The following is a 15,675-nucleotide window of genomic DNA, read 5'->3' on the forward strand; positions in this document are numbered from 1 at the left end:
AACAATAAGAAATTTGGGACCAATTTAAAATTAAAATCATAATAAGCAGCGTGCGCATCGCGCTAGTGAGGGTGAGCGAGAATTGGGCAGCGTACGGTACTAGTCCTACATGTAGTCTTGAGGACTCCATGATGATGTTTTTTTTTATATTTTGACATATACTTCTTCATCATGGAGTCTTGACAATCGTTCCATAGAAGCTGCAGCGAGACCTACACTACAGTACACTTAGCCTGGAGGCGTCTTGGGAGTAAAAATTATTTACTACGTAGGCTTACTCCCAATAGCGCCTGGCACGGGAAGGCATTGGGCCACACGAAGGAGAGTTTTTGGAGAAAACAATGTTGCTCCAAAATACTTGATTTGTTTAACTTGCTAGCCACACACTTATGTACATGGACAACAAGTTCAAATCCCCCCATTACGTACATTTATTTATACTTAAAAACGATAAATATTAGAAATATTACGAAAAATTATGTAAGAAGATGAGCAGATACTCACCGATGATCTTGTCGCCATTTTCCTTCTTTGTTCGTAGCCTAGTTACAAGACGCGTATAAGATCGGGCGACGATATCATGAGCAGTGCCAATTTAAAAAAAAAAAAGAAATCAATCGGCTGATGAATATCGTGAATTGTAAAATACTTGCATTAGCCAATAAATATTTATTGGCTAATGCAAGTATTTTACCAATGCCTTCCCGTGCCAGGCGTCATTGGGAGTAAGCCTACGTAGTAAATAATTTTTACTCCCAAGACGCCTCCAGGCTAAGTACACTGTACACACCCGGATGGATTTCCCTAGGCTAGGCCTAGGGCTAGGAAATCCATAGTTAGAGGGTGAAATCGGTTTGTAGGGGTGAATTTTATTTATCTATGAACCTTCATGCGCCTAATGCGTATAAAGGGATAAAAATAATTTCACTATAAATTGTAAAAATGAGACGTTTCTTACCCGACCGATCTCCCGTAGATCCCTCGATCCGTACATGTCAACAAAGCAAAGACAATAGACCTGACCCTTGAACCGCTTCGTGATGACGTACATCTGACTAGCGATGCCGTTTTGAAGAACACTATACACTGTAGATAAAAATTATTATTTCACAAATACTAAAATTTAATACGTGATTATAAATAATTAGTAGTCTATAAGTATGAGTGTGGAGTTTTGCTTATTTTTAAATGGTAAGCAGAGCTCGAGCATATGGCCCTAGTGGGCCGCTGAGTTGTTATCGCTCGGCAATAATTTCGGGGGCGGCATTCAGATTTTTATGTCACCCCCGAAAGCATGATTTCGGGTGATTTTGAGGGCGACTTTAGGCATTTCCGGGGCGAATTTGCCCGCCACCCCCGTGTATTTTTTTCATTGCAAGCGCAAGCTAAGTTAGCTCTGCGTACGTGCACTTCGGACTGTCCGCAGTCATGAAATAAGACACCAAATATCCAAACTAAAAATACTATAGAAGAAGCTTTAATCTAGTTGTGAAATAGGACACCAACATCCAAACTAAAATGCTATGTAAGAAACTTCAATCTAATCATGAAATAGTACACTAAAATTTCAAACTAAAAATGCTGGCTATATTCTAGACTCTCATGACTCTACCTCAAGTGATGTTCGTGCAGGCTCCACTCCACTTCACTACGCTCCACCTACCTACCTGAACATCAAGGTACAAAACTAGCTCGGATACTCCCGAGTGGCAAAGTTGGGTAAAAAAGTTTGTTTATTGTAAAAATTATACGAAAAAAAGGCATCACATATAAATAATTTGCTGCCGATTTCAAAACATTGTGTGCGCATGCGATGTTTTGAAATCGGCAGCGAATTATTTATATGTGTGAGGAACTCCATGTTGGCTCTAAATCAAAATTTTTTAGGCTAACCGGAGGATGGTTATGGAACGAAATCAGGGTGTAAAGTAAGAAATTAAACTTATTCTTTTTTTATGCCATTTCAACGTATATTTTTTACAATAAATATCCATTTTTCCCCACCTTTGGCACTCGGAGTATCCGGGCGAGTTTTGTACCTTGATGTTCGGGTAGGTGGAGCGTAGTGTAGCGGTAGTGAAGTGGAGTGGAGCCTGCATGAATATCACTTGAGGTAGACTCTCTACGAGTCTAAAAGAAGCTTTAATCTAGTTGTCATGAAATAGGACACAAAAAATCCAACTGAGAATAGAATCTACTATTTAGAAGAAACTTTACTCTAGTCGTGAAATAGGACACCAAAAAACAAACTAGAAATTGTAGAATAAACTATTACCTCGATCTATAGGCTATAGCCTTCATTTAAGAAAAAAGTTCTCTCTTCGGTTGCCAGCCAGGCAACCTGTAATATAGCCTAGGCCTATAGGTTGCCCGGCCAGCATTCAAAGAAAAAAGTTAAGTGAGAGCCCTGATATTTACTATAAATATATCTTTGTATCACCGTAAGCCAGTGAATTGTACAAAATTTGGCCCATTGGCTGCAAAGTGCAATTATAATAAACCTTTTCAATTTCAATTGTCTTTTTTTCTCTTGCTCCAGGTCCATGGTTCCAAGCCAGGCAGGGTAACGAATCATCTAACCAATCTACAGAGGTGGATCGATTGAAATGGGATAACACTTAACAGTCCACTTCATGCCAACATCACTGCAAAGATGGATGCGACATTATTACTCTCCCAACTCACCTCTTTACATTGTCTAACCCAGGAAACACTGGAGACCTTGACTCATCAGTTCAAACTATTCGGTATGTCAATGTGGTACTCTTATTTATTCTAAAAATAGCTGGTCCTGTAAAATATGTCCCTCTCATTTGTCACAGTAATTACTAACAAGTTTCATATTTAGAAAACTCATGTGTCACTCCTGTGAAGAATTTACATCTCACTTCATTGGTTTTAAAACACAGGCTGTAACAATAGTTGGTGTTTTTAGCCCTTTCCAAGTTTGATAAAAAGAATACACCCTTGGAACACAAATGCCACATAAAACACAAATTACCTAATTGATTATACATGTAGCCTATTTGAATTGATCATTTATTTATTCCATTCTCATAAAAACATATTCACACAATTATTACAAACAATGCATATGTATATACAAATATTAAAATCAAAACAATGTACAAAGATTGATAATGGTAAAGGAGAACCTTTGGAAAAGCCTGATATTGCTTTGCAAACTAAAAGATCTCACAAAAATATGTATGATTCACATTAATATTTTTAGAACATAGAATATGCATCAGAAAGCTAAAGAAAAAAAAAAGACAACGAACATGACAAATTTTATTTCAGATTAACAACTTTGCTCATGCTTTTGTTTTAAAGTTGGTGAAATAAAATTCAACTGCTTTAAATGAGAACTTGACAAAGCTGACTTCCACAGGTTGTGTTTGCTTTCATAGATTCCAATCTACTAACAATTTGTGAAACTCCTACTTAAAACTTTAATGTCCTCATGCATGACCTTCCACCTGACTTCTACCCAGGTTGATGCCTTGATGTGCCCTGTTCATCAACGAATGCACTGCATGCCTGAAATCCTTTTCCTTCTCAAGGCAGTTCATTGGTGATGTGTATGGACAGATCCTGGATGTTTAGAGGTGTTGTTAGTGTTGTGTAAACCTTTGACTTCGAGTAACCCCAAAGGCAACAGTCACATTGGGTCGAAGCAAGGGACCATGGGGCCATTCTACATCATGCCCGAATTCCAGTGACTCTGTCTAGAAAAAATTCTTAAAGTCTTTCCCTCACCATGACAGCATGGTGTGAAGCTGCCCTGTCCCGACACCACCAAACTTGCTGTACGTACTGCACCATTCGACCTCTTCCATATCCAGCATGCAACTCTGGGGCAACAACATAGTTAGTCATGTTGAGGAATACCGCCCCAGTCACATTCTGTCAGAAAAAAAAGGGAAGTCCAGGTTGTTCCCTACTTTGCCAATCCAGACAGTGACTTTCTCCTTAGAATGGTGGAACATAAAAAATATGTAAAATATCTTGGCTTCCTCTCTTTATCTGCGTAGTAACGTAGGCCTACATTGCAGGTGTTCACAATGTTGATTCTAAATGTTGCCTCCAATCAGAGCCTGACTTACTGACTTCTGAAGAGCCGCACATTCCATCTTTGTAGTGTGGATTGTAGTGCGACAAGGGCAAGGGGGGCTATTCGCCCTTAGTAACCAGAAACCTTGGAGATGAGATGCTTCAGCCTCTTGATTTAATAGCCACTGAGCAAGTGCCAATCTTCCCTGAAGATCGCCAGGAACAAGAGTCTGCCTAACTTGCATCACGTAGGGGTACTTTTCAAATCAATTTTGGTAATCCTGTTGACTTGGTCACATTTAAGGGGTTACGACGAGCACTGAGAGAGGGATTAACCTCCAGAGCTTGCTTGGCCTGTTTGATGCTGTGCAAACTTCGTTGTACGTACTGCACCATTTGGACCCCTTCCTTAACCCGCATGCAACTCTGGGCAACGACCTAACTAGTCATATTAAGAAATAATGCCCTAGTCACATTCTGTCAGAAAAAAGTAAGGTCCAGTGAGATGGTTGTTCCCTTCCATGCCAATCCAGACAGTAACTTTCTCCTTTAAATGTGGAACATATGTACAATATCTTGGCTTGTGCTCTTTGCTTAGTGATGTACATTGTAGGTGTCCAGAGTGTTGATTCTAAATGTTGCCTCCAATCAGAACCTGACTTACTGACTTTTGAAGCGGTGCACATTCCATCTTTGGAGTGTGGATTGTAGTGCAGCAAGGGCAAGGGGGGGGGGGCGATCTGCCACTAGTAACCAGAAACCTTGGAGATGAGATGCTTCAGCCTCTTGATTTAATAGCCACTGAGCAAGTGCCAATCTTCCCTGAAGATCGCCAGGAACAAGAGTCTGCCTAACTTGCATCACGTAGGGATACTTTTTAAATCAATTTTGGTAATCCCGTTGACTTGGTCACATTCAAGGGGTTACGACGAGCACTGAGAGAGGGGTTAACCTCCAGAGCTTGCCTGGCCTGTTTGATGCTGTGCAAACTTCGTTGTACGTACTGCACCATTTGGACCCCTTCCATAACCCGCATGCAACTCTGGGCAATGACCTAACTAGTCATATTAAGAAATAATGCCCTAGTCACATTCTGTCAGAAAAAAAGGTCCAGTGAGATGGTTGTTCCCTTCCATGCCAATCCAGACAGTAACTTTCTCCTTAGAATGTGGAACATCATATGTACAATATCTTGGCTTGTGCTCTTTGCTTAGTGATGTACATTTTAGGTGTCACGAGTGTTGTTGATTCTAAATGTTGCCGCCATTCAGAACCTGAAGGGGTTACAATGAGCACTGAGAGAGGGATTAACCTCCAGAGCTTGCCTGACCTGTCTGATGCTGTGCAAACTTCGTTTTGAACTGTATCTACCAGATCTTTCGTTGTTCCTGTTATTGCTAGAATATGCTTTATGTAATTTCTTCTAATCGTCTTGGTACATAACATGGCGTAGATTGATCTAGGAATTGCCTTTGAAATGCATGTTAAGTGGCAAGAAGGCTGTGTGCTTGCTCATACTTTAAACGAAGGAAAGCCATTTGATAAGCACGATATTGTTGACCAACCATAAAAGAATATTCATTGTGACAATCTAAGTCAAAGCTCTCTATTTTTTTTCTTCCATTCAACAAATGTAGTGCTAAAGAAAGACAAGGAATGGATAATAATGAGTTCTCTTTATTCTTACTGTAATTCTTGTTTTAAATCTTTAATGAACCTGGGCACCTGTCAATTTTTTTTCAAATTCTTTCTTCTTTCTTTAACTCTTCTAAAGCACTACAAAGATTGAATTCTATAGTAATGTTGTCATGTAAACTTTTTAAGTTCTGAACTTGTCAGCTTAAACAGATTTCTTCTATATTCTCTAAACAAATGTGCTTAAGTTCTTAGATACCATTTCAGATTAAAGTGCAAGCATATACAAAGATTTTCTTCTCCTCTGATGGACAAGTGAATGCGAAAGCACTACAATACATACAATTGGTTTAAGACAGTGTAGAAAGCTCATTGCAACCTTGGAATGGGCTGAAATGCATGGTTTTTACATACAGTAGACTCTCCGTTCAAAATCACTGATGCATGAAATTTCACAAAAGTTACATGTATGTACATTTAAGTATGTGCTTTCAAAGTATCTGATTGTGGAAAATTCTTTAATTTAGATAATTAATTACAGCTTTCAATCTGAGGAACCTTTTTTGGGGAACATACCTTATTCAAATTGCACTTTTAATAACAAGGGCTCAAAGCACTTGAATGATATTTTTTATAACAAATTCAAAATCAGTAAACAAGTACTGGTATATAAATAAAAATCAATTAGTTTGATTAATAGATCAATTTTAATTTGCTTATTCTTTAGCTTCTAGGGTCCCCAGTTTTCTGTGGTATGGAAAACCTAAAAAAGGGGATTCAGGAAGAACACAGAATTTTAAAGAGAAGGTAATATTTCAGGCTCCCCCCAAAAAAAATGGAATTACAAAAAATACAGTGGAAAATCAAGCAGAAGCCAAAAGAACTTAAACTGCATATCACAAAAATGTTCTCATTAAACTTGGCAATGTTAAGCATACATTTTGCCAATATACTATATTATATGCATGGAGATCTATGTTTTTCTAAGATTTACCTAATTGTTTTAGCTTATGTCACCGACAGGTATTAAGAATGGAGAAGTAATGACTCTTGCTTAATCTTGAAATTTAATTATTTTTTCTAGGAATCACTGAAGAGGGTTTGACGAAAGGGCTAGATCTGGTCGAGACCGCTGCCAATGCTATCAAGAATCTTCAGTCATTGTTCATTGTTACCACAACGATAAGACCAGAATCATATCACGGGGGACTAGAGTTTGAAGACCAGACTCGGAAGGCAAGTTTTACTTTTGTGAGGGTTTGAGACTGAATGAAGAGTAGATGAAGCTGATGTAGATAATCTGAAATTCATCATGTGTAATAGCAGTTTCTCTATTACAGAATGCACACAGAAGCCAATATTACATAGGGTTAATTTTACGATAAAATGAAATATGATTTTTTTTTTTAAAGTAGCAAGGATCAGGGAATAATTTGATTAGCATCATTAAGTCTTTTGACAAATGTCTGACTTACATACAGTCCTATAAATAGAGTTACCAAAAGGTCGGCCGATCCACTGAGCAAAATTGCTATGGGCAAATGAAAAGTCAATTGCAAGTGCGTAAACAGTGTGCATTGCCACCATCGTCTGTTCTCGACGGCAAAAATGAGCATTGAAATGCTTTTCCTCAGCAAATTAGTTCATCTTAGTGAAAAAAATTAGGCCCTGTGTTTTTTATATTTAAATTTACTTATGTGGGATGAAGTGTCTTACCTTCATGTGGTATCGAAAGTGACGTTTGGAGGTTAAATCCATGAGAAATCCACAGAGTTTCGTCGCGTGTATTCGCTATGGAGAAAAATGCGTGCGATCGCATGCGTTATTGCAAGCTCGAGACGGCGCTGTTGAACTTGGTCTGGAAATTCATAAAAAATAAACAAAAATCCTTGAGTAGGCTCACAATAAAATCATAAAAAATATGCTTTATGGCTAAAACGGTAGTTCTCTTGCCCACACATATCATACTTGTTGTTGCGTAAGAAATCCTTTTTTCATGATAAAAATATAGCAATAAATGTTTTAAAAATTATGTTTTCCACATGGAATATGTTTGAAACATCTATATTAGAAGAAAAATGTTTTTTTTTAATGAATTCAAACTAAAATGAAGTTTATACATGCCTGTACTTTTTCATACTACTCAAAAAACTAAATGGGCCGTCAATCAACGTTGGTTACCTCGGCAAGTAGGCGTGGTCTATCGTGAAGTTCGCTGGTGACGTACCTTTCTCGCTAGACTTTACTCAGCCGCCGAATTTAATTCATTCTCCGCGCACGTGCAACTGCAACTTATTATCGTCACTGCACTGCTGGTGTTTGCCGCATTGAGGACAGATGAAACAATTCAGATAGAGTTGCGCGTGTACAATGAGTGAAACAGCGCGATCGTTTCATGATCGAATGTAACAGTGTGCCTGTCGAGATAAAATTCATATGTCATGTTATTTTCTATCGTGTTTTATGCAACTGCAATTAATTTTTTTAAATTATTTTCTGTGATATTTTCCTGTATATGTATGTATGAATTTTATTTGAAGTGAATGAATCATGCTGGTGTCCTTGCCATTGAGGACAGATGAAGATGAAACAACACTGATAGAGTTGTGCGTGTACAAGGAGTGAAACAACGCGATTGTTTTATGATCGAATGAACAGTGTGCCTGTCGAGATAAAATTTATCTGTCGTGTTATTTTCTATGATGTTTTATACAACTGCAATTAATTTTTTTAAATTATTTTCTGTGATATTTTCCTGTTAATGTATGAATTTTATTTGAAGTGAATTATTATAAAGATTAATCCAAAACAAACCTAAATAATTGTCGGCTTCATTGTATTCGTGATGAACAAGTTAAGGTATCAAAAAATTATGCTAATTTTTTTTATTTGAATGACTTTAAGTAAATTGGAATTGAAAAGGACGTTTAGTGTTTCCTGTTCAGTGCAATTTTTGTTTTCTTTTTTTCATTTCACATTCTCGGGATGCGAACCTCCACTATAATTATAATTAATGAATACCATTATAAACAAAAATATTTGAAAAATAAAGACTCGCAAAAATTTTAATACTAGTGCAACGGTGATTTTTTTTTATTTTGTTGTTTCATTTACTGGAAGGTACGACAGACAAATACCCGGTGTAGATCAAAATTTTGCTAATGGGGGGGGGGGGACTACAATTTTTCTCCCCGATCTGCGCCGTAAAAAAAAAAAAAAAAAAAATTCGCACCGCCAGCCAGTAGGAGGGGTTGCCGCCGCCCATAATTGGGTCCGGCACCTGGATCTGCCTATGGAATGGATGAGGAATAAGGAAAGGGGAGACAAATAAAGGTCCCCCCTCCCGTAATATATCAAATATTTGTTAGTGGATTTTGTCGTTCATTCTCAAGTGAGGACTTATTTTTCAACTTTTCCAAGGAATTTTGTGTATGGAATGATTTTTTCCTAGCATACTAGGTCTTGAATGCCCCCACTTTGGAAAATCCTGGATCAGCCCCTGTCAAAGTGTATATAGATGAAACTAAACTTGAATAGGGCTCCACATTAATGATTTTCAAAATTTAGCCATTTCCTATTTTCCCCGTTTAACACTGTGAGGTGAATAATTCAAATGCTTTCACCATCGCTACCATAGAAGGATCCAGGGGGCGGTCACCCCCCCCCCCCCCCCTGTTGGCGGATTAAAGACCAAAAAATGGAGAAAGGAAGAAGAAACAGAAGGAAAAGAGAGTGGAAAAGGAAGAGGGGAAAAGGGAGGGAGAAAAGTGAATAAAATTAGGGAGGGGAGACTTTGATGATTTAAAAGAACATGCAAAATTGAAATTTTCGCTCGCGCTTCGCACTCGCATTGCTCATTTTCGATGAGTACATAATTATTGCTCAATAGGCTGATATATATGAGCTTGACATTTAAGCTTTGCAGTCAAAATACAAAACATATACTGTACGGTCAGCTAGGACATTGAACTTTCATTATTCTTTTTTATTTATACCTCGGTCACATTTGCTCTGCGGCGGCCGTACGGAGAGTCGAAACAGCCGTTTTATTCATTTTTATTCAAACCACCTATATTTAGCTGGCACAAAAAATGTTTAAACGACTGTTTTCTACTCGCCGTAGAAAAAGTGTGACCGAGGTATAACGAATCAATAAAAAAGTGCTTTGTAAAATATTCGTTTTATGATCTGAGTATCAACATTTTTAGCTCACGCTGTGCCCTAGCATTATTTCATTTGTGGAGTACCTATCCTCTTCATGTAGGCCCTATTCCATAAATTTATCAAAATATAACTTTTTAAGGTCTGATTGTCAAATCTTATCAGCTAGCATTGCACGCACGTGCTTAAATTGGTGAGTTATGTATACCTAAAATATATATAAATCAAAGTACTTAAAATCGCCTTTTCATGACAGTTTTTTGAGTTAATAATAAGTTTATTAAATTAAAGATTTGCTCGCAATTGCCGTTCGCATTAATTTCTAAAAGTACGTTACCGGTAATTAATGCATCATATTCATAATTACAAAAGTGCTTATAATGTCCAGGGTTAACACTTTAATATCAACAAATTTAGAGCTCTCATTAGGCTTATTAGATTAGTAAATAAGATATTAATAACATTTCATTAATTCCTAATACCGTAATTAAGTTGTCACTTTTTCAAAATGGAAGATCGACATGTTTCTTTTTGCGCTTGGGAAGAGGAATCGGAAGACATTCATAATTATGATGAAAAAATGTCCTTAGAATGTCCCGGTCCTAGGCCAGAATAACTTCAGCTCATGCTTTGCATTCGCCTCATTTTTTAAGAGCAATCCATGTCCACTTTACGATTATTTTCCTGCACAGTGCAGTGCTTAATTTGACCTTTTCACATCGGAATATCCAATATTATCAGTTCGCGCTTCGCGCTCGCATTATTGATTTTCCGTGATAAAAAGTGTATTAAGAATGCACAAATTCTAGAACACGCATGTTTATTGAGACGGGCTGCTTATCCTTTATTGAAAACAGCATGCTTAAATTATCTCGCTTCAGATTAGAATATAAAAAAATTTCTTCTCGCTCTTGCATTATAAAATAATGTAAGACGGTAACCAATTACCCACCCTTTTCACGATTTAGAAAACATAAATATAAAATAGTGTTCCTTTTTAGGTCTATATATCTCAATTGTTATCCGCTCACGCTTCGTGCTCCCACTGTGTTCTGTTCATACACAAAGTGCTTGGAATGTCTATTTTTATGGTCAGAATTTCAAACATTTTAGCTCGAGCTTTGCGCTCGCATTATTTTGATTGAAATATGCATCGTCTTCTTGGCTAACTGTAAACCGCCATTAGCAAGTCCCTTTTCGATCAGGCCAGAACGTATATTCCTCTCTTTTCTTACTTACTTTTTTTTTTTGCTCCTTCGCGCTCGCAGCAATTTTAGTAAAATACGCATCTTGTTCCATTTCACAAACATTGCCCAGAATGTTCAATTTTGAGGATAAAAAACATGAAATTTCAAAAATATTTTAGCTCGCGCTTCGCACTTGCACTATAGGGGCTATGAGATTATTGTATATTGTGTTTTGTGTATGCTGTTTAATGAGAATAAAGAAGTGACTGTTTGGACTACCCCTATTAACTTTGAGCGGCTGATTGTGGAAAATACGGGTGCAAATATTTTTCGGCCCCTTCCCCGGTTTATTTCCAATTTGTCTAATTGCCAACTCGTCTACTATCGTTTGGTCCATCAGTTCGTCAACTCACCACATAGTCTTTTTTTTTCATTTAGTCTAATGCCATTCCGTCTAATGACCAGTGGACCCAAAAGCCATTTGGTCCATATACCATTTCATCTAATTGGACTATAAGTGTATTATTGTGCAAAATGAATGAAAATAAAATGGGTATTAGACCAACCGGTTATGAGACTAAATGGTCATAGACGAGATGGTTATTAGACGAAGTGATGATTGGACCAAATGGTTAATGGACCAATGGCTGTTAGACGAAATGTTGATGGACAGATTGGCATTAGACTAAATGAAAGTAGACCATGTAATGAGTGGACAAGTTGGCCGCAGACGAATTGGCACCCCCCCCCCCTATTGGCGATAGATCCGCCCATGCACTATTACTTCTTTCTTATCTCATTATGATCTCTCAGTTCCATATCCCCCCTCTCTCTCACTTTTTCTACGAGGACTCTTTTATCGTATGCATATCTTCCTTCGATTTCCCCCCCCCTCTCTCTTCCCCTCTCCTGACTGCTGTTCCTTTATAGTTAATTCCCCTCTTTTCTCTCAAACCCCCTTTCTGTCTCAACATCTTTGCCCCCCCCCCCTCGGCATCTCTCCCATTCGTGAATTTCATTCAATTATTCTACCCCTTTCAATATCTCCAACATGCTTCTATACTCCTCAATGTGCCATACACACCTTGAGAGAGAAAAAAAAAACCCTCAAGAGATATATGGGCAGAAATAGCATGGGTCAAAGAAAGAAGCATTAATGGTTCAAGATTATGGGATTCACAGAATTTAATGCATATGTAGAGTAAATACATGGTTATAATGTAGTAACATATTGATAATGGCAGTTAAAAGGAGGGTAATCCTTGTGACTTGGCCTTATAAAAATTTTGGCTCGCGACTTGCGCTCGCATAAACGGTTAAAAATATTACCTGATACATCATAATCATAATTACAAAAGTGCTTGAAATTTCCAGTTTTCATACCATGTTATCATCAGATTTCGCGCCTCATTAGGCATTCATAGATCAGATATTAATTTTAATGGCTAAATTGTCCTTTCTGTTTCATCTCGCTCTTAGCAAGAGGAATAGGAAGATATTCATCACTTTCATGTCCCGGTCCTTTGTCAAATCTATCAGCTCTTTATTAAGTGCGATCCAAATCCACCTCACAAAGTACTTGAGCTGAAATTGACCCCTTTTTCAGATCAGAATGTCAAATATTTTAAGGTCGCGCTTCGCGCTCGCTTTGATTTTCAATTTCATGTTAAAATATATATTCAGAATGCCTAGATTGTAGGCCTAAATCGGAAACACGCGAGCGCATGTCTATCTAGATACTCAACTTGTTAGTATTTCAACCATTATCCAGTTTCTGAAAAACAAAATTCTGCTAGCGCTTTGTGCTCGCATTTTTTATGTAGGAAGAACCCCTATTACTCATCCTTATTATACAAAACAGGAATAGAGTGTCCCATTTTTTAGGTCTAAATGTCAATTTTTTTCCGCTCGCGCTTCGCGCTCGCATTAATTGTTTTATAACGACGATCCTGTTCATGGTCACAATAATTGATTAAAATTGTCCATTCTTTATGTAGAAGTGTAAAAAAAAAATCGGCTCGCGCTTGCATTATTTTATTGTTGAAATATGTAACGTCTCCATGGCTAAGTGAAATAAGCACTCCTTAACAGGTACCTTTTTGATCAGTTCAAAACGTATACAAAAATCTTATGCTCGCGCTAATTTGCGCGAGCATTATTAAAGTAACAAAGATCGGCAATTTGACATCCTTTCCATGATGATTTAAAAGACATGACTAGACATGTCTCGTTTTTAGGTCTAAATCTTCCAATTTTGTGCTCGCGCTTCGCATCAATTGCTAATTGCAAAGTGCCTATGATTTCAATTCTGTTCGCACTTCGCGTTCTTAGTAATTATTTAGTTGCATACACATCTTTTTCATGATAAACATTGCCCAGAAATTTCAAACTTTGGGGAAAAAACATATTTTTTAAAATAAATTAGCTCGCACTATATAAAAAGGGTTATGATATTATATATTTATGTTGATTTATAAGACAAAAGCTAAGAAGTGACATTTCTTCAAAGAAGGCCGATTGGGGAAAAATAATGGTGAAAAAAAATTTGCCCCCCCCCCCCCTTTGGCGAAAGCTGGATCCACCCCTTCATCCTATTCATTTCTCTCCTTCCGTCCATCTCTCCATTCTTCCAGGAGCCGCGGAATAGTTTTGAAAAATGTTTTTTCAAAACTTTTTTTTTTGTATTTCTACCAATAAATTAATGAAAATAATGCGGTACAAAAATCAATGTCATTCTTCTTCCTGTTTTAAACTATATACGTGTACAAAAAACGCACCACCAGCTAAAAAAAAACAAAAAAAAACTTGGGGGTCACAACCCGAGCACCCCACTTCCCAGGGCCATATACAAGGATTCTAATTTATTAATTTTAACGAAAGCATGAGACATCATTTGTTGAAAAAAAATTAAAGAGAGCTATTAATGACTGCATGTGGTCCTACCGGTACGCTAGATCTGCGCACAAAACTGCTTTCATATGACACGCAAAAGGGATAAATCTTAGTGGAAAAGTGGGATAAAGCAAACAGGATTTAGAAACTGCCTTCGTTGGCGTTCAATAATATGGGTGGTATGATACAAATTCTGCTAGCTTATTCGTACTATTATTTTTGGCCATTGTACTTAGATCTATATTTTAATGTGGAAACATTTTTAAATTTTTTTTATGATACAAATCGAGCGAGGCAAGTACAATATGGGGCAGAGTTCCAAGTCTTCATGCCCCAGACTGAATATATTTTGACATCAACTTACTCCAAAAACAAGTGTTATGTTTTATTTTGTATTATTCATTTTTTAAGTATAAGGTAAAATTATAAGTCTCGGAGTGTCAGTTAATGCTGCAAAAGATGTATAAGGCCTACTCTTTTGCAGCACTATCCAGCTACCGCGGCGAGGACGCCCTCCGAGAAGGTAGCCATATCAAAACTAAAAACAAAAAATTCCACTTAGATTACTGGTGGATCCAAGGGGCATAATTATCGAGAGCCAAATTTGTAATTTGTAACATAAACATGCCCTTTTTACCCAAGCATGCCCCTTGAAAGTGAGGATATATATATATATATATATATATATATTTATATATATATTATATAGGCCCTATTTTTTTTGCTTGTCAATTTTTAGGGACGAAATGACTTTGAATTTTTGGTAAAAACATTTTGTAATGCTTATCAAATTTGCATCGGGAAAATGTTCCCTCCATAGGCCCTGTCCCCCCTAAATCTGAGGTTGGGACCATTGGCAACGGAAAGCAAAAATTTAGGGGAGGGGGACCACCAAAATTTTGTGACAAGCCCCCCCCCCCCAAAAAAAAAAAGGTTTATCAACCAAATTTTAGGGGAGACCCCATGAAATTTTTAGGGGGGTCCACTGAAATTTAGGGGGCACGCAGGAAAAAAAATTGACAAGCAAAAAAAAAAGGTTATCGACAAAAAAATTAGGAGGGGGGGGGGCGATTGTCCCCCACCTCAAATTTAGGGGAGACACGACCCCCCCCCCCCGCTGCATATGGGGGGACGTTATTACCTTTTTGGGGGGCTAAATTTTTTTTTTCGGTCCCCCTTTGATAACCTTTTTTTGTCAAAAATTTTGGTGCCCTCCCCTAAATTTTTTTGATTGCCGCCGCTAATAGTGCCCTCCCCCCTTTGGAAAATCCTGGACCCTCCCTTGCCTAGATATAGATGTTTAAAGAATTTATTATTTTGAAAGTCAGTGCCCCCGCCCCCCATGCTTTAGTTATCATGGCATAAAACTTATGTCATATCTAATCCTTATATCAGCAAGAGGTCAGAGCATACTATCCGTCACCAAACGACTGCATTTGAGCCATTTTTTTTCTCTTTTCTCTTCTTTCTATTTTTTGTTGTTATTTAATCATTGTTTATTTGGATAAGCTCGGATCCGAGACTAACTGGGACGGTGAACGCACTTTCGTTCGAGTTGTGTATTTGGGTAACAATAGGCCGAGGCGAGAAAGGACACGCCCACAATCCCTCGTTCAGTGCCGAGCTCTGTGCGTACGTGTCGACGAAATTTCAAAATGAAATTTGTACACAAATCTGTCACAATTCGGACCCACTTTAGCCTCAGATTAACAGATATTTAGATCTCTTTGGAACACTAAAAGTCATT

At 37.7% G+C, this 15,675-nt stretch overlaps 1 protein-coding gene across 3 annotated transcripts in view; it reads left to right on the forward strand.

Moving 5' to 3' along the window:
- The first annotated feature begins 2,538 nt into the window (after positions 1 to 2,538).
- LOC129281448 (putative mediator of RNA polymerase II transcription subunit 26) overlaps positions 2,539 to 15,675 on the forward strand; it is a 64,232-nt gene continuing 51,095 nt past the window's right edge. For all 3 annotated transcript variants that reach the window (XM_064112755.1, XM_064112753.1, XM_064112754.1), the window contains exons 1-2: positions 2,539 to 2,747; positions 6,773 to 6,924. In XM_064112755.1, coding sequence (XP_063968825.1) covers positions 2,654 to 2,747; positions 6,773 to 6,924 — 246 coding nt within the window. In that variant the 5' untranslated portion in view covers positions 2,539 to 2,653. The remainder of the gene's footprint in view (positions 2,748 to 6,772; positions 6,925 to 15,675) is intronic.

The sequence above is a fragment of the Lytechinus pictus genome, chromosome 18 (assembly GCF_037042905.1).
Source record: "Lytechinus pictus isolate F3 Inbred chromosome 18, Lp3.0, whole genome shotgun sequence".
In the NCBI taxonomy this organism is placed as follows: domain Eukaryota; kingdom Metazoa; phylum Echinodermata; class Echinoidea; order Temnopleuroida; family Toxopneustidae; genus Lytechinus; species Lytechinus pictus.